Source organism: Mustelus asterias, chromosome 8 (assembly GCF_964213995.1).
Source record: "Mustelus asterias chromosome 8, sMusAst1.hap1.1, whole genome shotgun sequence".
In the NCBI taxonomy this organism is placed as follows: Eukaryota; Metazoa; Chordata; class Chondrichthyes; order Carcharhiniformes; family Triakidae; genus Mustelus; species Mustelus asterias.
The window spans coordinates 139,141,821-139,163,398 of NC_135808.1; the positions used below are offsets into that span (position 1 = coordinate 139,141,821).

General features: G+C 50.8%; 1 protein-coding gene across 1 annotated transcript in view; it reads left to right on the plus strand.

Annotated features, from left to right (window-relative positions):
- LOC144497798 (collagen alpha-1(XI) chain-like) overlaps positions 1-21,578 on the plus strand; it is a 494,895-nt gene that overhangs the window by 230,884 nt on the left and 242,433 nt on the right. Inside the window, exons 12-13 of the mRNA XM_078219235.1 lie at positions 258-332; positions 7,993-8,076. Of these exons, the coding sequence (XP_078075361.1) occupies positions 258-332; positions 7,993-8,076 (159 nt within the window). The remainder of the gene's footprint in view (positions 1-257; positions 333-7,992; positions 8,077-21,578) is intronic.

The following is a 21,578-nucleotide window of genomic DNA, read 5'->3' on the forward strand; positions in this document are numbered from 1 at the left end:
TGTGTGAAATGTTGCTTTGGGAGGAATCAGTCAGCGTTGCGATGCTGCTGTTTGATTGAGTGATCACCGGATGCAGAGACATGGCCAGGAGAACAGGAAAGTCTGAGTTTTGGATGGAATGGAGGAATCTAGGAAAGGTGTAGCCATCTCCCTGAGGGTGTGATTCACTTGTCCTCCCTCCCCCACTCTCCTGTCTGAAGTTCCAGCAATCACGCACCATCAAACACACTGAAATGATTTCTCTCTTTCTGTGACAGGGCCCGACAGGACGAGCTGGACTTCCTGGAGCAGATGGATTACCTGGTCCCCCAGGCACCATGTTAATGTTACCGGTAAGCCTTTTCCTTTCTCCTTATCGTTAACCACCAGTCAGTTTCAATTTGAATAAAAATTGTATAAAAACAAGTTGGAATCATGAAATTTCACAGCACAGAAAGAGGCCATTCAGCCCATTGTATCAGTGCTGGCTCTGTGAATGAGCTCTCCAATTAGTTCCACTCCCCCTGGCTCTCTCCCCGAATCTCCTGTATTTTCCCCTCCAACTCTCTCCCCAATTCTCTTTTGAAAGTTATTATTGAATCTGCTTCCACCGCCCTTTCAGGCAGCACATTCCAGATCACAACAACTCACTGCGTCAAATAAATTCCCCTCATCTCCCCCTCTGGTTCTTTTCCCGATTCTCTTCAATCTGTGTCCCTCTGGTTACCCACCCTCCCGTCACTGCAAACACTTTCTCCTGATTTACTCCATCAAAACTCTTCCTGATTTTGAGCTCCTCTATTAAATCTCCTCTGAACCTTCTCTGCTCCCAGGAGAACAATCCCAGCTTCTCCAGTCTCTCCACATTCACTGAGGTCCCTCATTCCTGGGAATATTCGAGTAAATCTCCCCTGCACCCTCTCCAAGGCCCTGACACCCCTCCTAAAGGGTGGAGCCCAGAACTGGACACTATTCTCCAGTTGGGTCTAACTGTGCAGGAAGTCAGGAATCCCATGCACCTTTTAACGGCCTTCTCAATTTCCCCTGCACTTCCTAACAGTTTGCCTCCTTTATTTTCATTGGGTCCCAGTGGTAGGTGCAACAGAAACTGTGCCCACATGATCGCTGTTGTGAACGAAGCCCAGTCCATCGCGCAAACCAGCCTCCCACCCATTGACTCTGTCTACACTTCCCACTGCCTCGAAACACGGATAACATCGGAGCAGGAGGCCAGGCAGTCACTCCACTCTGCCCCACCATCCAATCAGATCCTGGCTGTTCTGTACCTGCCTTGGTTCCATTTCCCATAATCCCCCTCCCAAACAAAATGTTCCAATTTCAGCTTTTAAATTTTTAATTAATCCAGCTTTGGGGGCGGGGAGAGTTTCAGATTTCTGTCCCTCTCTCTGTGAGGAGGTGGCTCCTGAAGGCCCTGCTCTTATTGGAAGGTTCTGCACCCCCCCCATCGACCCTATCACATCCTTGCGTCATCTTCAACATGTCAATGAAATCACAACATCATCCTCCAGACTCGAGGGAGTGCTGCTCACTCTATGTCACCTCTCCAGACTCGAGGGAGTACCGCCCATTCTGTGTCACCTCTCCTCAGTGTTTAACCCCTTCAGCCCCAGTCTCAGTCTGGTGAATCTGTTCTGTCCTCTCTCTAAGGCCAGGATCTCCTTCCTGAGGAACAGAGTACAGAACTGAGCCCAGTTTCTGCAGATGGTTTCCCTGTAACTGTACCTTCTCCCCGGTTGTGTTCCAGAGCCCTCGGGATAAAGGACAGCACCCGCATGGTTTTGAATTACTCTTTTAATTTTAGTGAGTTCTATACTTGGATCTCGCTATCCCTTGATCCCTCAATTCCTACATTTTCCCTGTTTAAAATGAAGTAAATTATTCTGGAAGCCATGCTGAAATTTTATAAAACACTGATTGGATTCAATCTTGGACAATCCTTTCAGAACAATCTCAGTACGATAACAGGCAGCGTAAATCAGTTCAAATCTTACTTCTGCTCCTTTTGCCAATGTGTGTCCCTCTGGTGTCCCTCCTGCCACTTCCTCCTGATTTACTCAGCACAGGAAACAGGCCCTTCGGCCCTCCAAAACCTCGCTCCAAACCCATCAGAATTGAGTGTAATCTGTGATGAATCAGTTGTGAAATGATCAGCTCTGCAAGTTCCATTGTCTCTACAATAGAAATCCAGCAGCAACGACACTGATGCAATTTTCTGAATTGAAACATCCCGGGATTGAGATAAAAATCAGTTTGTGCCGCAAGATCGATCGGCACTGCTCCCAAAACACCAGGGAATATGGAGAGCACCAAATCTCCTCTTAACCTTCTCTGCTCTCAGGAGAACAATCCCAGCTCCCCCAGTCTCTCCACATCCCTGGAAATCATTCTGACCCTTCATAGTGAGTGACTGGAATTGAAACACTTGGGGCAGATTCTCCAACCTCGCAGCCGCATGTTTCCCGCTGGCGGGAGGTGACCAGTTGTTTGCAAAAGGTGGAATTCTCCAGTCCCGCTGCTGCCAATGGGAATTCCTGTTGAGGTCACCCCATGCCGGCGGGAAACCTGTGGGCCGGGACACACTGCCGGCAGGACTGGAAAATCCCAAGGGAAACGGTCAGAGAATGAGGTGCATATCAACACAGTATGTGGATAAGCCTACTAGAGGAGAGGCTGTACTTGATCTGGTGCTGGCTAATGAACCTGGACAGATGGAGGATCTCTCGGTGGGTGAGCATCTTGGGGATAGCGATCATAATTCTATCTCCTTCACGATAGCATTGGAAAGAGATAGGATCAGGCAGGCGAGGAAAGTGTTTCTCTGGAGTAAAGGGAAATACAGTGTCATCAGGGAGGAAATTAGACGGGTAAATTGGAAGGAGGCATTCTTGGGGAAAAGTACCGAAGGAAAGTGGAGGATTTTCAAGGAATGTTTGTCTGGAGCTCTGCATGACAACGTTCCGATGAGACAGGGGGGTGTTGGTAGGGTACGGGAACCGTGGTGCACGAAGGTTGTGATGAACCTGGTGAATAAGAAAAGAGAGGCGTACAGAAGGTTCAGAGAGCTAGGAGGTGTTAAGGATTTAGAGGAGTATACGGGATGTGGGAAGGAGCTTAAGAAGGAAATTAGGAGAGCGAGAAGGGGTCATGAGAAGACCTTGGCGGGTAAGATTAAGGAGAATCCCAAGGCTTTCTACAAATATGTCAAGAGTAAAAGGATGAGATGTGAAGGCATAGGACCCTTAAAAGGTGAAGGGGGAAAAGTTTGTGCGGAACCGTTAGAAATGGCGGAGCTGCTTAATGAATACTTTACCTCGGTATTCACGGTGGAAAGGGATCTGGGTGGTTGTACTGCTGGTTTGCGGTGGACAGAAAGGATCGAGCATGTGGACATAAAGAAAGAGGATGTGTTGGAACTATTGAATGGCATCAAGGTTGGTAAGTCGCCGGGACCGGATGGGATGTACCCCAGGTTACTGTGGGAGGCGAGGGAGGAGATTGCGGAGCCTTTGGCGATGATCTTTGCATCGTCGATGGAGACGGGAGAGGTTCCGGAGGATTGGAGGATTGCAGATGTGGTCCCTATATTCAAGAAAGGGAACAGGGACAGCCTGGGAAATTACCGACCGGTGAGTCTAACCTCAGTGGTTGGTAAGTTGATGGAGAGGATCCTGAGAGACAGGATTTATGATCATCTAGAGAAGTTTAGTATGATCAAAAGTAGTCAGCACGGCTTTGTCAAGGGCAGGTCGTGCCTTACGAGCCTGGTTGAGTTCTTTGAAAATGTGACCAAACACATTGACGAAGGAAGAGCGGTGGATGTGGTCTATATGGACTTCAGCAAGGCGTTCGATAAGGTCCCCCATGCAAGACTTCTTGAGAAAGTGAGAGGGCATGGGATCCAAGGGGCTGTTGCCTTGTGGATCCAGAACTGGCTTGCCTGCAGAAGGCAGAGAGTGGCTGTGGAGGGGTCTTTCTCTGCATGGAGGTCAGTGACCAGTGGAGTGCCCCAGGGATCTGTTCTGGGACCCTTGCTGTTTGTCATTTTCATAAATGACCTGGATGAGGAAGTGGAGGGATGGGTTGGTAAGTTTGCTGACGACACCAAGGTAGGTGGTGTTGTGGATAGTTTGGAGGGATGTCAGAAGTTGCAGCGAGACATAGATAGAATGCAAGACTGGGCGGAGAAGTGGCAGATGGACTTCAACCCGGATAAGTGTGTGGTGATCCATTTTGGCAGATCCAATGGGATGAAGCAGCAGTATAATATGAAGGGTACCATTCTTAGCAGTGTAGAGGATCAGAAGGACCTTGGGGTCCGGGTCCATAGGACTCTTAAATCGGCCTCGCAGGTGGAGGATGCGGTCAAGAAGGCGTACGGCGTACTGGCCTTCATTAATCGAGGGATTGAGTTTAGGAGTCGGGAGATAATGCTGCAGCTTTATAGGACCCTGGTTAGACCCCACTTGGAGTACTGCGCGCAGTTCTGGTCACCTCATTACAGGAAAGATGTTGAAGCCATTGAAAGGGTGCAGAGGAGATTTACAAGGATGTTGCCTGGATTGGGGGGCATGCCTTATGAGAATCGGTTGAGGGAGCTTGGTCTCTTCTCCCTGGAGAGACGAAGGATGAGAGGTGACCTGATAGAGGTTTACAAGATGTTGAGAGGTCTGGATAGGGTAGACTCTCAGAGGCTATTTCCAAGGGCTGAAATGGTTGCTACGAGAGGACACAGGTTTAAGGTGCTGGGGGGTAGGTACAGAGGAGATGTCAGGGGTAAGTTTTTCACTCAGAGGGTGGTGGGTGAGTGGAATCGGCTGACGTCGGTGGTGGTGGAGGCAAACTCGTTGGGGTCTTTTAAGAGACTTCTGGTTGAGTACATGGGATTTAATGGGATTGAGGGCTATAGATAGGCCTAGAGGTGGGGATGTGATCGGCGCAACTTGTGGGCCGAAGGGCCTGTTTGTGCTGTGGCTTTCTATGTTCTATGTTCTATGTAACTGATAGTTACCCCTTTCACACCAACACTCTCTCTGAATATTCTCCACAGAGTTCTGACACTGAGCTACTGGAAAGCGATATTAATCCAATGGACCAAATAGCATCTTAAAGGAGGCGAGAGAGGGACAGAGAGTGAGGAAATTCCAGAGCCTCGGTGTAGGCCACCTGTGGTGTAGAGTTTATGTTCGGCAATCAGCAGGAGGCCAGAGTTAGAGTGTGCAGGTATCCCAGAGGGTTACTGGTCTGGGGGAGGTTGCAGAGATTGGGAAGGGTAAAGGTGATGGAGGGATTTGAAATCAAGGATGAGAATTTTCAAATCAAGGTGATGGCGCTGCTTAAACGGGTCCAATCTCGGTCGGTGAGCACGAGGTGTGGGGCGAGGGGGGGGCGGGGGGGGGGGGGGTGCGGTGGGCCGGGGGGGCGGGGGGGCGGGGGGGCGGGGGCAGTCACGACACGGGGATGAGCTCAGATTCAGAGGGGCTTGGTTTCAGATAAAGGGCAAGTCGTGCCTCACAAATTTGATAGAATTTTTTGAGGAGGTAACTAAGTGTGTTGATGAAGGTAGGGCAGTTGATGTCATATACATGGATTTTAGTAAGGCGTTTGATAAGGTCCCCCATGGTCGGCTTATGATGAAAGTGAGGAGGTGTGGGATAGAGGGAAAGTTGGCCGATTGGATAGGTAACTGGCTGTCTGATCGAAGACAGAGGGTGGTGGTCGATGGAAAATTTTCGGATTGGAGGCAGGTTGCTAGCGGTGTGCCGCAGGGATCAGTGCTTGGTCCTCTGCTCTTTGTGATTTTTATTAATGACTTAGAGGAGGGGGCTGAAGGGTGGATCAGTAAATTTGCTGATGACACCAAGATTGGTGGAGTAGTGGATGAGGTGGAGGGCTGTTGTAGGCTGCAAAGAGACATAGATAGGATGCAAAGCTGGGCTGAAAAATGGCAAATGGAGTTTAACCCTGATAAATGTGAGGTGATTCATTTTGGTAGGACAAATTTAAATGTGGATTACAGGGTCAAAGGTAGGGTTCTGAAGACTGTGGAGGAACAGAGAGATCTTGGGGTCCATATCCACAGATCTCTGAAGGTTGCCACTCAAGTGGATAGAGCTGTGAAGAAGGCCTGTAGTGTGTTAGCTTTTATTAACAGGGGGTTGGAGTTTAAGAGCCGTGGGGTTATGCTGCAACTGTACAGGACCTTGGTGAGACCACATTTGGAATATTGTGTGCAGTTCTGGTCACCTCACTATAGGAAGGATGTGGAAGAGCTGGAAGGAGTGCAGAGGAGATTTACCAGGATGCTGCCTGGTTTGGAGGGTAGGTCATATGAGGAAAGGTTGAGGGAGCTAGGGCTATTCTCTCTGGAGCGGAGGAGGCTGAGGGGAGACTTGATAGAGGTGTATAAAATGATGAAGGGGATAGATAGAGTGAACGTTCAAAGACTATTTCCTCGGGTGGATGGAGCTATTGCAAGGGGGCATAACTATAGGGTTCGTGGTGGGAGATACAGGACGGACATCAGAGGTAGGTTCTTTACGCAGAGAGTGGTTGGGGTGTGGAATGGACTGCCTGCAGTGATAGTGGAGTCAGACACTTTAGGAACATTTAAGCGGTTATTGGATAGGCACATGGAGCACACCAGGATGATAGGGAGTGGGATAGCTTGATCTTGGTTTCAGATAAAGCTCGGCACAACATCGTGGGCCGAAGGGCCTGTTCTGTGCTGTACTGTTCTATGTTCTATGTTCTATGTTTACACAACCTCTCGTGAGTATTTGATGGCTTTATATCATTCTCATAAAACAACATCCACTACTCTTATAAACAGCAACAATTAAAGGAGAAAGTTAATAATTTGCATCAATCATTGGAATAAATAATCTCTCAACACCAGGTTAAAGTCCGACAGGTTTATTTGGAATCATGAGCTTTCGGAATGCTGGTTCTTCACCCACTCACCTGATGAAGGAGCAGCGATCCGAAAGCTCGTGCTACCAAATAAACCTGTTGGAAATTAACCTGGTGTTGTGAGACTTCTTACTGTGCCCACCCCAGTCCAATGCCGGTATCTCCACATCATTGGAATAAATATTTAAGATCACAATGGGTATTTGATTATATCCCAGCTCTTCTTTTGGAGCCATTACTGCTGCGAGTGCATGATCTGAAGAGATCCCACAGGGATGGAGTTCCAGATTCCCACTGTATTTATTTGGAATTCAGTTTTCCTGATTTCACTCCCAAACAGTTCAGCTTGAATTTGAAGTTTAACTTAATGATTCTACACACACTCTGCTGCATTCCCTTTCAACGTAGACTCTTGCTGGGAGTGTGAAATTGGTGAAATGGCCCGAAAATGCCTCACAATGATAGTAACAACAGGAGGCCATTCAGCCCCTTGAACCTGTTCCAGCTGATCTGTATCTCAATTCCATTTACTCACTCTTGCTTGATACTCTTCGATGTCCTTAACAAATAAATCTTTTACTCTCAGCATTGAAATACGGTTTATTCAGAGACTGTTCCGGAATCCCAATCCATCATTTGGAGGAACTGTCTCTTGATTTCACTCCCAAGTGGCCTTGCGTAAGTTTGAAGGTTAGGCCATCTTTTTCTGCACTTCAAAGGGAATGATTTCTCGCTCCCCTCTGACTGTGTTCTTTATCTGTTCCCTGTCTCATTGTGTTAGCTCATTAATTTTAAATGGGTAATTAGTGTACAATACACAATGAGTATTGGCTAATGGGAGATGTGTGATTGAGTGGGGATTGGGTAATAAATGTTGCTTAACCATTCTCATCCCAGCACAGAGTGAAGTTTAATTCCAAGCAAATTCTCACCTTGTGTTTCTGGCTGTGATTAAATGATAAACGGTGGGTACTTTGTTTAAAATGTTATTTAAGATGTGTATTTTGTTTAAGATGTTGTTCAGGATGTTTTAAGTGATAAGCAGTGGTATTTTGTTGAAGGTGTTGTGTTTGTTGTTTCCAGTTCCAATATGGGTCGAGTGGTGAGAAGGGTCCAGTGATATCAGCTCAGGAAGCCCAGGCTCAGGCCATCTTGCAGCAAGCCCGGGTAAGAGATCTTTGATTATTCCTCTCCCAGCACCACCGCTAATATCCTCATTTCCTAATGGAAGCAATGCTCTGTCTCACATACCGGTCATTACCCTGGGGACACTCCTCACCTCCACTGCCTTCAGCCCAAAGAATAAGGCAAACAACTGGTTCAACCATCGCTCCACCAAATCCAGCTGCACCGCTTCAGACACCACCAGCTCCGCGTACCTTCTGAAACTGACCCTGGATCATCCTGAAAAACAAAAGAAATGCCCCAGCTTTGCTCCATGTCTTGGTAACGGTAGCTTGGTGTCCCTGCCCCATGACATCTATCTCCTGTTCCCTCTATTCTATTCCATTGGATTGCCAATATCCAGTTTTCCCCGTGGGATCCCCATGTTAGCCAACATTGTAAATAATTCCCTCTCTCTAACCTGATAAAAACAAACCCTTACCATCAGTGCAAACTCCTGCCCCATTTCCAAACTCCTTCTCCTTTCAACTCCTGAAATCTGTTCCTGCCTCCCAGGTCCAGACCAATCTTCAGGGAATTCCATGTGTGAATCTATCGAATCAGACTGGCCGGTAATTGGCCGGGTTGGATTTGTCCTGCTTTTTGTGTCCAGGGTATGCATGGGTAGGTGCCAGGGGCCAGGCTGGCAATGCCCTGGGGGCACCCCCTCTTATCCCCCACCTCCGGGGGGGCCTCCAGAGTCTCTGTTTCCCCCAGTGGGATCGGGCTGCCTGTTCCCCGTTCGTGGGGAGCTGTTGTAAACCCTGCTGGAGTGAACCACTCCTGACGGTGGTTGCGGGGGGCGAGGCTAGCCGGCCCGGAGACTTCAATCCCAGGCCCACTATTGATATTCAAATGATAATTTTAAATATTGAAATCAGCTCCGTGCCAGTTTCTGGTGTGGAGCTGATGATTCCAGACGTCCTGGAGCCGGCGAGGCGCTGACACTATGATGCCCAGCGAGGAGCCCACTGAACGGCCTGCACTGATATCTCCCAGCCCATTACACTGCCAGAGCAGCACAGCAGCTGGGAGAATGATGCACGTCAATTGAACTCAAGACACAAGGCTTCGGTAACTGAAGGCTTTTATTGCCTAACAATGGAACTACTAGAACGTAAGTACACCACCCCAGACTGACGAGGTCCCGCCCGAGCAGGGGGTCTTATACCTCTCCCAGGAGGCGGAGCCCGACTGGGATGTGCCACAACAGTAACAACCACAGGTGTATTAATCCCACCCTAGCCCAACAACAACATTAGAACAATCCCACAGTGTGAACCAACGATGGTTCACCACATTCACCCCTCCTTTGAGAACAAAGGCCGGCGGGGTGCGAAAACAGACTAAAAAAAGTCAACAGATTATAAGTCCAGACGGTCTGGAGGACTGCACCGTCGTTGTGACCTCCTCAATACCGGCGGTGACACCGGAGTAGGTGCTTGCGGTGGCGTTCTCCCCAAAACAGCGTCCAGCTGTTCTCCCACGGACTCACAGGCCGGTTGACCCTGATGAAGCGGTAGTGCAGGGGATCCCGGTACATTCTGCGATGGCGCCGATCTCCGGGTCTCAGGCAAGCTGTACAGTGGAGTATAACTGTTAAGCACTGGTCCCGGTGCTGACCGCGCCACGTCCGGGGGAGAAATAAGGGATAAGGGATTCGTCACTGGGGGTATGGGAGCGACAGGAGTTGCTACGTCCCCTGCGGGCGCCAGGTCTCGGATCGAGACTGTGTCCTCTCGCCCGTCAGGATATGCCACATAGGCATACTGAGGGTTGGCGTGGAGGAGGTGGACCTGTTCGACCAAGGGGTCGGACTTGCGGGCCCTTACATGTCGCCGCAGAAGGACGGGTCCTGGGTACGTCAACCAGGCTGGTAAAGATATCCCCGAGGACGACTTCCGAGGGAATGAGAACATCCTCTCGTGGGGAGTAGCATTGGTTGCCGTACACAGGAGGGAGCGAATGGAGTGAAGCGCATCAGGGAGGACCTCCTGCCAACGGGAGACTGGAAGGCCTTTGGACTTCAGCGCCAATAGGACAGCCTTCCAGACTGTAGCATTCTCTCTTTCCACCTGTCCATTGCCCCTAGGGTTGTAACTCGTGGTCCTACTAGAGGCAATCTCGTATGAGAGCAGGAATTGCCTCAAGTCATTACTCATGAACGACGAGCCCCTGTCGCTATGTATATAGCTGGGGTACCCGAACAGGGTAAAAAGATCACGGAATGCCTTGATCACCGTGGCAGTCGGCGTGTCCGCGCAGGGGACAACAAACGGGAACCGGGAGTACTCGTCTATGATGTTAAGAAAGTACACGTTCCGATCTGTTGAGGGAAGGGGGCCCTTAAAATCCACACTCAGCCTCTCGAAGGGGCGAGTGGCCTTGACTAAATGTGCCCGGTCAGGTCGGTAAAAGTGCAGTTTGCATTCCGCGCAAATCCGACAGCTCCTTGTCACTGACCTGACGTCCTCCACCGAGTAAGGCAGGTTGCGGGCTTTGATAAAGTGGTAGAGCCGAGTGACCCCAGGATGGCACAGGTCATTATGGAGGGCGTTCAAGCGATCCTCCTGCATAGTAGCGCATGTTCCGTGCGAGAGGGCATCCGAGGGCTCATTGAGTTTCCCTGGACGATACATGATATCGTAATTATAGGTGGAGAGCTCAATTCTCCACCGCAAGATCTTGTCATTCATAATCTTGCCCCTCTGCGTGTTATTGAACATGAACGCCACGGACCGCTGGTCCGTGATCAGGGTGAACTGCTTCCCCGCCAGGTAATGGCGCCAGTGTCTGACGGCCTCCACAATGGCCTGGGCCTCCTTTTCCACCGCTGAATGCCGAATTTCGGGACCTTGGAGGGTGCGGGAAAAAAACGCGACGGGCCTGCCTGCCTGGTTTAGTGTGGCGGCCAGGGCGAAATCCGATGCATCGCTTTCCACCTGAAAAGGGATGGATTCGTCTACCGCGTGCATCGTGGCTTTCGCAATGTCGTGTTTCAATGCCTTGAAGGCCAATTGGGCCTCTGGCGTGAGTGGAAAAGTCGTGGACTTAATAAGCGGACGGGCTTTGTCCGCGTAGTTGGGGACCCACTGCGCATAATAGGAGAAGAAGCCTAGGCATCTCCTCACTGCTTTTGCGCTAGCGGGCAAGGGAAGTTCAGCAAGGGGGCGCATACGGTCGGGATCAGGGCCAATGACCCCGTTTTCCACCACGTATCCCAGGATGGCTAACCGGCGCGTACGGAATACACACTTCTCCCTGTTGTAGGTCAAATTCAGGCGAGATGCAGTGCGTAAAAAGTTCTGGAGATTTGTGTCATGGTCCTGCTGATCATGGCCGCAGATGGTGACATTATCCAGGTACGGGAAGGTAGCCCGCAGCCCGTTCTGGTCCACCATTCGGTCCATAGCACGCTGGAAGACCGAGACCCCATTGGTGACACCAAATGGAACCCTAAGAAACTGATACAGACGACCATCCACCTCAAAAGCCGTGTAGTGTCGGTCCTCTGGGCGGATGGGGAGTTGGTGGTAGGCGGACTTAAGGTCTATGGTGGAGAACACCCGGTACTGCGCAATCTGATTGACCATATCAGATATGCGCGGGAGAGGATACGCATCCAGCTGCGTATATCGATTAATGGTCTGACTGTAATCAATGACCATCCGGGGTTTGTTCCCGCTCTTAACCACCACAACCTGTGCTGTCCACGGACTAACACTGGGCTGTATGATCCCTTCTTTGAGGAGCCGCTGAATCTCAGATCTGATGAAGATCCGATCTTCAGCGCTGTAACGCCTACTTTTAGTAGCGATGGGCTTGCAGCCTGGTACCAGATTCTTGAATAAAGAGGGTGTGGTGATCTTTAATGAAGAAAGATTGCATGCGGGGCGCTTTGGACAATTTGGACACTGCAGCTGGTCCCCTACTGTCAGCGAAGGGAGTGGCCCACCGTACTGTAGGATCACACTCTTCATGTGGACCATAAAGTTTAGTCCGAGGAGAATTGGTGCGCAAAGATGCGGCAACACAAGGAGCCTGAATCGCTCGTAAATTGTGCCCTGCACTTTCAGAGTTACCACACAACGTCCTTGAACAGGGACAGACCGGGACCGTGATGCCATAGAGATTGTCTGTTTGGCAGGTTGAACCTGGAGTCCACACCTCTTTACAGTGTCAGGGTGAATAAAGCTCTCAGTGCTCCCGCTGTCAAACAGACAATAAATTGCACAACCATTTACCTTTATGTCCATCATTGAACAGTCAAGCCTGTGGTGCTTAGCCTGGTTCAGGGTGATCGACGCCACCGTTGGCCCTTGAACGTCACTGCAGGCAGCTGAGGTCGATGCTGAGGACCCCTGCTGGTCGCTCCTGGTCGTCGTCGACCAAAATGGCCGCCCCCATGAATCACACATGGTTGAGGGCGCCAAGCGTAGCGACTCCTGGTGGTCATCCTCCTCCGACTCCGTCGACCACAATGGCGTCGTCCTGGACTCGCACGTGGACGAACCCCGTGGGTACTTCGACGTCGATGGTGATGATCCCCGTTCTGAAGGGTCACAGGCTGCACTGCCGTTCTTGGGCTTTGATCTGCACACCTTCGCGTAGTGCCCCTTTTTACCGCATTGATTACAGACCACCGCTTTAGCAGGCCACTTTTGTCGTGGATGCTTGGCTCCTCCGCAGAAGTAGCACCGCGGGCCGCATGGGGCTGCCGCCGTCGTCGGGTCTACATGGGAGCACGCCATAACACTGCACTTCGAGCCCGTGGGGCGAGGAGGGATTTGTGACTGCTCCTGCCACGTTGTCTCCACGTGGTCCTCCGGATACAGGACCAAGCTCTTCGATGCCGCCTCAAGCATTTCAGCCGTTTCCATAGCTTGGGTCAGGTTGAGATTCCCCTTTTCTAGCAGCTTGAGACGGATGTACGAAGACACTACCCCTGCCACAAATGCATCTCGGGCGAGGTCATACATATACTGCTCAGCCGACACAGCTTTGCAGTCGCAGCCCCTGGCAAGCTGCAAGAGCTCATTGGCGTAATCCTCCATGGTTTCGCCCGACTGCCGACGTCGTGTAGCGAGGAGGTAACGAGCGTGGATCTCATTGGGAGGTTTCGTGTAGCGCTTTTTCAAAAGCTCGAGGGCCCTCGGGTAAGTGGTGGCCGCACGGATCGCGAGGTAGACAGTGTCGCTTACCCTCGCATGGAGGACCCGGAGTCTGTCGTCATCTGTGATGACTGCTGCGGAGGCAGTCCTCAAAACACTTCAGCCAGTGGTCGAAGGTGTTAGAGGCGCCCACCGCACGTGGATCCAGCGTCAGACGCTCTGGCTTTAAGATTTGTTCCATACTCTCCTTTCCGTCGAGAGCTTAGTGTTAGGCAATAAAATTGATGCACGTCAATTGAACTCAAGACACAAGGCTTCGGTAACTGAAGGCTTTTATTGCCTAACAATGGAACTACTAGAACGTAAGTACACCACCCCAGACTGACGAGGTCCCGCCCAAGCAGGGGGTCTTATACCTCTCCCAGGAGGCGGAGCCCGACTGGGATGTGCCACAACAGTAACAACCACAGGTGTATTAATCCCACCCTAGCCCAACAACAACATTAGAACAACCCCACAGTGGGAACCAACGATGGTTCACCACAGAGAATCACCCCCCTCTCTCTCTCTCTCTGACTCTCACACACTCTCTGACAATCTCTCTCTGTGTGACACTCTCTCTCTCTCTGACTCCCACGCTCTCTCTCTCTCTGACTCTGACACACTCTCTCTCTCTCTGACTCTCTCTGTCTCTCTCCCTCTCTCTGACTCTCACACTCGCTCTCTATTCTCTCTCTCCCTCTGAGTCTCTCTGACTCTCTCTTTCTCTCTCTGATTCTCTGACTCTCACGCTCTCTCACTCTCTCTGTCTCTCTCCCTCTCTCTGACTCTCACACTCTCTCGCTCTCTATCTCTCTCTCCCTCTGAGTCTCTCTGACTCTCTCTCACTCTGATTCTCTGACTTTCAAGCTCTCTCTCTCTCTGACTGTCTCTGTCTCTGACTCTCTCTCTCTCCCTCTCTGACTCTCACACTCTCTCTCTCTCTCTGTCTCTCTGTCTCTCTCTCTCTCTCTGACTCTCTCTCTCTCTGTCTCTCTCTTTCTCTCTCTCTCTGACTCTCACACTCTCTCTCTCTCTGACTCTCACACACTCTCTCTCTCTGACTCTCACACTCTCTCCGTCTCTCTCTCTGACTCTCACACTCTGTCTCTCTCTGTGTCGTCATTGTCGACAGGAACAGTGCCAGAAGACTGGAGGATAGCAAATGTTGTCCCCTTGTTCAAGAAGGGGAGTAGGGACAACCCTGGTAATTATAGACCGGTGAGCCTTACTTCTGTTGTGGGCAAAGTATTGGAAAGGATTATAAGAGATAGGATTTATAATCACCTAGAAAGGAATAATTTGATTAGGGATAGTCAGCACGGTTTTGTGAAGGGTAGGTCGTGCCTCACAAACCTGATTGAGTTCTTTGAGAAGGTGACCAAAGAGGTGGATGAGGATAAAGTGGTTGATGTGGTGTCTATGGATTTTAGCAAAGCGTTTGATAAGGTTCCCCATGGTAAGCTTTTGCAGAAAATACGGACACATGGGATTGAGGGTGATTTAGTGGTTTGGATCAGGAATTGGCTAGCTGTAAGAAAACAAAGGGTGGTGGTTGATGGGAAATATTCATCCTGGAGTTCAGTTACTAGTGGTGTACCGCAAGGATCTGTTTTGGGGCCACTGCTGTTTGTCATTTTTATTAATGACCTGGATGAGGGCGTGGAAGGATGGATTCGTAAATTTGCGGATGACACTAAAGTCGGTGGAGTTGTAGACAGTGTGGAGGGAAGTGGCAGGTTACAGAGGGACATAGATAAGCTGCAGAGCTGGGCTGAAAGGTGGCAAATGGAGTTTAATGTGGAAAAGTGTGAGGTGATTCACTTTGGAAGGAGTAACAGGAATGCAGAGTACTGGGCGAATGGTAAGATACTTGGTAGGGTGGATGAACAGAGGGACCTGGGTGTCCATGTGCATAGATCCCTGAAAGTTGGCACCCAGGTTGATAGGGTTGTTAAGAAGGCATATGGTGTGTTAGCTTTTATTGGTAGAGGGATTGAATTTCGGAGCCAGGAGGTCATGCTGCAACTGTACAAAACTCTGGTGCGGCCGCATTTGGAGTATTGCGTACAGTTCTGGTCGCCGTATTATGGGAAAGATGTGGAAGTGTTGGAAAGGGTGCAGAGGAGATTTACCAGGATGTTACCTGGTATGGTGGGAAAATCGTATGAGGAAAGGCTGAGGGGCTTGAAGTTTTCGTTAGAGAGAAGAAGGTTAAGAGGTGACTTAATAGAGGCATACAAGATGATCAGAGGATTAGATAGGGTGGATAGTGAGAGCCTTTTTCCTCGGATGGTGTTGGCTAGCACGAGGGGACATAGCTTTAAATTGAGGGGTGAGAGATATAGGACAGATGTTAGAGGTAGGTTCTTTACTCAGAGAGTAGTAAGGGTGTGGAATGCCCTGCCTGCAGCAGTAGTGGACTCGTCAGCATTAAGAGCATTCAAATGGTTATTAGATAAACATATGGATGATATTGGAATAGTGTAGATTAGATGGGCTTTAGATTGGTTCCACTGGTCGGCGCAACATCGAGGGCTGAAGGGCCTGTACTGCGCTGTAATGTTCTATGTTCTATGTTCTCTCTGTGACTCTTACACATTCTTTTTTTTTCTGACTCTCACACTCTGTCTCTCTGTGACTCTCACACACTCTCTCTCTCTCTGACTCTCACACTCTCTTGCTCTCTATCTCTCTCTCCCTCTGAGTCTCTCTGACTCTCTCTCTGACTCTCTCTGTCTCTCTGTCTCTCTCTCTCTCTCTGAGTCTCACACTCTCTCCATCTCTCTCTCTCTGACTCTCACACTCTCTGTCTCTCTTTGTGACTCTCACACATTCTCTCTTTCTCTGACTCTCACACTCTCTCCATCTCTCTGACTCTCACACTCTCTCCATCTCTCTGACTCTCACACTCTCTCCATCTCTCTGATTCTCACACTCTCTCTTTCTCTCTGACTCTCACACACACTCTCCCTCTCTCTCTCTCTGACTCTCACAGTCTGTCTCTCTCTCTGTTACTCTCACACTCTCTCTCTCTCTCTGACTCTCACACTCTCTCTCTTTCTCTGACTCTCACGCACTCTGTCTCTGACTCTCACAAACTGGGCCCTATTTTACCATTTTGATTCTAAGTGCTGGGCGGACTTGAAACTGGGCGTGTTTCAGACCTGACTTTTAGACCCGTTCTCAGGCGCCCCCATACACACTCCGCAAAAATAGCAGTGAACAAAGAACAAAGAACAGTACAGCACAGGAAACAGGCCCTTCGGCCCTCCAAGCCTGTGCCGCTCCTTTGTCCAACTAGACCAATCGTTTGTATCCCTCCATTCCCAGGCTGCTCATGTGACTATCCAGGTAAGTCTTAAATGATGTCAGCGTGCCTGCCTCCACCACCCTACTTGGCAGCGCATTCCAGGCCGCCACCACCCTCTGTGTAAAAAATGTCCCTCTGATGTCTGAGTTATACTTCGCCCCTCACAGCTTGAGCCCGTGACCCCTCGTGATCGTCACCTCCGACCTGGGAAAAAGCTTCCCACTGTTCACCCTATCTATACCCTTCATAATCTTGTATACCTCTATTAGATCTCCCCTCATTCTCCGTCTTTCCAAGGAGAACAACCCCAGTCTACCCAATCTCTCCTCATAGCTAAGACGCTCCATACCAGGCAACATCCTGGTAAACCTTCTCTGCACTCTCTCCAATGCCCCCACGTCCTTCTGGTAGTGCGGCGACCAGAACTGGACGCAGTACTCCAAATGAGGCCTAACCAGCGTTCTATACAGCTGCATCATCAGACTCCAGCTTTTATACTCTATACCCCGTCCTATAAAGGCAAGCATACCATATGCCTTCTTCACCACCTTCTCCACCTGTGTTGCCACCTTCAAGGATTTGTGGACTTGCACACCTAGGTCCCTCTGTGTTTCTATACTCCTGATGACTCTGCCATTTATTGTATAACTCCTCCCTACATTATTTCTTCCAAAATGCATCACTTCGCATTTATCCGGATTAAATTCCATCTGCCACCTCTCCGCCCAATTTTCCAGCCTATCTATATCCTGCTGTATTGCCCGACAATGCTCTTCGCTATCCGCAATTCCAGCCATCTTCGTGTCATCCGCAAACTTGCTGATTACACCAGTTACACCTTCTTCCAAATCATTTATATATATCACAAATAGCAGAGGTCCCAGTACAGAGCCCTGCGGAACACCACTGGTCACAGACCTCCAGCCGGAAAAAGACCCTTCGACCACTACGCTCTGTCTCCTATGGCCAAGCCAGTTCGCCACCCATCTAGCCACTTCTCCTTGTATCCCATGAGCCTTAACCTTCTTAACCAACCTGCCATGTGGGACTTTGTCAAATGCCTTACTGAAATCCATATAGACGACATCCACGGCCCTTCCTTCATCAACCGTTTTTGTCACTTCCTCAAAAAACTCCACCAAATTTGTAAGGCACGTCCTCCCTCTTACAAAACCATGCTGTCTGTCACTAATGAGATTGTTCCGTTCTAAATGCACATACATCCTGTCTCTAAGAATCCTCTCCAACAACTTCCCTACCACGGACGTCAAGCTCACCGGCCTATAATTTCCTGGGTTATCCCTGCTACCCTTCTTAAACAACGGGACCACATTCGCTATCCTCCAATCCTCAGGGACCTCACCCGTGTCCAAAGAAGCGACAAAGATTTCCGTCAGAGGCCCAGCAATTTCATCTCTCGTCTCCCTGAGCAGTCGAGGATAGATGCCATCAGGCATCTGATTCCGGATCACGCTGCAGATCCTGTGGGCGGGGTCCATCGCACCCGAAACACTGCAGCTCCGATTCGCACCTCCAACTGCACATGTGCAGTAAAAAATAATCGAGTGCTCCCCTGCCACATCGCTCCCGGGCCGGATAATGCCTCCCCCTGGCCCCCACAGACATTGCCCCACCCCCACAACATTACTGACCCCCTTATCCCCCCCACCCCCCCCCCGCCACCCAGACTGATCGTGGTTCCCTCCCCCCTACTGATGCGCGACAATCAAGCACGAGGTACAAGGCTTCAGCGATTGAAGGCTTTTATTGATAAACAATGGAACTATTTAAACACGAGTACACCAATCCAGACTGGAGGGGTCCCGCCTGAGCAGAGGGTCTTATACCTCTCCCCAGGAGGCGGGGCCCGACCGGGATGTGCCATAACAGCATCCACCACAGGTATATTAATCCCACAGTGGCAACACCCTAACCCAACAGTAACATTGGAATAACCCCACAGTGGTAACCAACGATGGTTCACCACATTCACCCCTCCTTTAAAAACAAAGGCCGGCGGGGTGCGAAAACAGGTCACATATATACAAAATTCACAAGTCCAGACGGTCTGGAGGACCGCACCGTCGCTGTGATCTCCTCAACACCGGTTGCGACACCGGAGCAGGTGCTTGCGGTGGCGTTCTCTCCAAAACAGCGTCCGGCTGTCCCCTCGAGGACTCCCGGGCCGGTTGACCCTGGTGAGGCGGTGGTGCAGGGGATCCTGGTACCTTCTGTGGTGGCGCCGATCTCCGAGTCTCAGGCAAGCTGTACATGGGAGTATAACTGTTATGCACTGGTCCCGGTGCTGACCGCGCCACGTCTGGGGAAGAAAGAAGTGAAAGGGGGTTCGTGACAGGGGGTATAGGAGCGACAGGAGTTGCTACGTCCCCTGCAGGCGCCAGGTCTCGAATCGAGACCATGTCCTCTCGCCCGTCAGGATATGCCACATAGGCATACTGAGGGTTGGCGTGGAGGAGTTGGACCGGTTCGACCAAGGGGTCGGACTTGCGGGCCCTCACATGTCGCCGCAGAAGGACGGGTCCTGGGTACGTCAACCAGGCTGGTAAGGAGATCCCCGAGGACGACTTCCGAGGGAATGAGAACATCCTCTCGTGGGGAGTAGCATTGGTTGCCGTACACAGGAGGGAGCGAATGGAATGAAGCGCATTTGGAAGGACCTCCTGCCAACGGGAGACTGGAAGGCCCCTGGACTTCAGCGCCAATAGGACAGCCTTCCAGACTGTAGCATTCTCCCTCTCCACCTGTCCGTTACCCCTAGGCTTGTAGCTCGTGGTTCTGCTAGAGGCAATCCCGTATGAGAGCAGGAATTGCCTCAAGTCGTTACTCATGAACGACGAGCCCCTGTCGCTATGAATGTAGCAGGGGTACCCGAACGGGGTAAAAAGATCACTGAATGCCTTAATCACTGTGGCAGTCGACGTGTCCGCACAGGGGACGACAAACGGGAACCGGGAATATTCATCTATGATATTGAGAAAATAGACATTCCGGTCCGTTGAGGGAAGGGGGCCCTTAAAATCCACACTCAGCCTCTCGAAGGGGCGAGTGGCCTTGACCAATTTTGCCCGGTCCGGTCGATAAAAGTGCGGTTTGCATTCCGCGCAAATCCGACAGCTTCTCGTCACTGACCTGACATCCTCCATCGAGTAGGGCAGGTTGCGGGCTTTTATGAAGTGGTAGAGTCGAGTGACTCCAGGATGGCACAGGTCATTGTGGAGGGCCTTCAAGCGGTCCTCCTGCATGATAGCGCATGTTCCGCGCGAGAGGGCATCCGAGGGCTCATTGAGCTTCCCTGGAAGATACATAATATCGTAATTATAGGTGGAGAGCTCAATTCTCCACCGCAAGATCTTATCGTTCTTGATCTTGCCCCTCTGCGTATTACTGAACATAAACGCCACGGATCGTTGATCCGTGATCAGGGTGAACCGCTTCCCCGCCAGGTAATGGCGCCAGTGTCTGATGGCCTCCACAATGGCCTGAGCCTCCTTCTCCACCGCTGAGTGCCGAATTTCGGGACCTTGAAGGGTGCGGGAAAAAAACGCGACGGGCCTGCCTGCCTGGTTTAGTGTGGCGGCCAGGGCGAAATCCGATGCATCACTTTCCACCTGAAAAGGGATGGATTCATCCACCGCGTGCATTGTGGCTTTCGCAATGTCGCTTTTCAAAGCCTTGAAGGCCAATTGGGCCTCCGGCGTGAGTGGGAAGGTCGTGGACTTGATGAGCGGACGGGCTTTGTCCGCGTAGTTGGGGACCCACTGCGCATAATAAGAAAAGAAGCCAAGGCATCTCCTCAGTGCTTTTGTGCTAGCGGGCAAGGGAAGTTCAGTAAGGGGGCGCATACGGTCTGGATCAGGGCCGATGACCCCGTTTTCCACCACGTATCCAAGGATAGCTAACCTGCGCGTACGGAATACGCACTTCTCCCTGTTATAGGTCAGATTCAGGCGAGATGCAGTGCGCAGAAAGTTTTGGAGATTCGTGTCATGGTCCTGCTGGTCATGGCCGCAGATGGTGACGTTATCCAGGTACGGGAAGGTAGCCCGCAACCCGTTCTGGTCCACCATTCGGTCCATAGCACGCTGGAAGACCGAGACCCCATTGGTGACACCAAATGGAACCCTAAGAAACTGATATAGACGACCATCCGCCTCAAAAGCCGTGTATTGTCGATCCTCTGGGCGGATGGGGAGTTGGTGGTAGGCGGACTTAAGGTCTATGGTGGAGAACACCCGGTACTGCGCAATCTGATTGACCATATCAGATATGCGCGGGAGAGGATACGCATCCAGCTGCGTATAACGGTTAATGGTCTGACTGTAGTCGATGACCATCCGGGGTTTGTTCCCGCTTTTAACCACCACGGCCTGCGCTCTCCACGGACTAGCACTTGGCTGTATGATCCCTTCTTTGAGGAGCCGCTGAACCTCAGATCTGATAAAGATCCGGTCTTCAGCGCTGTAACGCCTACTTTTAGTAGCGATGGGCTTGCAGCCTGGTACCAGATTCTTAAATAAAGAAGGTGTAGTGATCTTCAGTGTGGAAAGATTGCATGCGGGGCGCTTTGGGCAATTTGGAGGCTGCGGCTGATTCCCTACTGCCAGTGAAGGGAGTGGCCCACCGTACTGTAGGATCACACTCTTCATGTGGACCATAAAGTTTAGTCCGAGGAGAATTGGCGCGCAAAGGTGCGGCAACACAAGGAGCCTGTATCGCTCGTAAATTGTGCCCTGCACCTCTAGGGTTACCATACAACGTCCTTGGATCGGTACAGACCGGGACCGTGATGCCATAGAAATTGTCTGTTTGGCAGGTAGAACCCGGAGTCCACACCTTTTTGCAGTGTCAGGGTGAATAAAACTCTCGGTGCTCCCACTGTCAAACAGACAATACACAGTACGACCATTTACCTTGATGTTCATCATCGAACTGTCAAGCCTGTGATGCTTTGTCTGGTCCAGAGAGATCGACGCCACCGTTGGCCCCCGGGCGTCACTGCATGCAGCCGAGGTTGATACTGA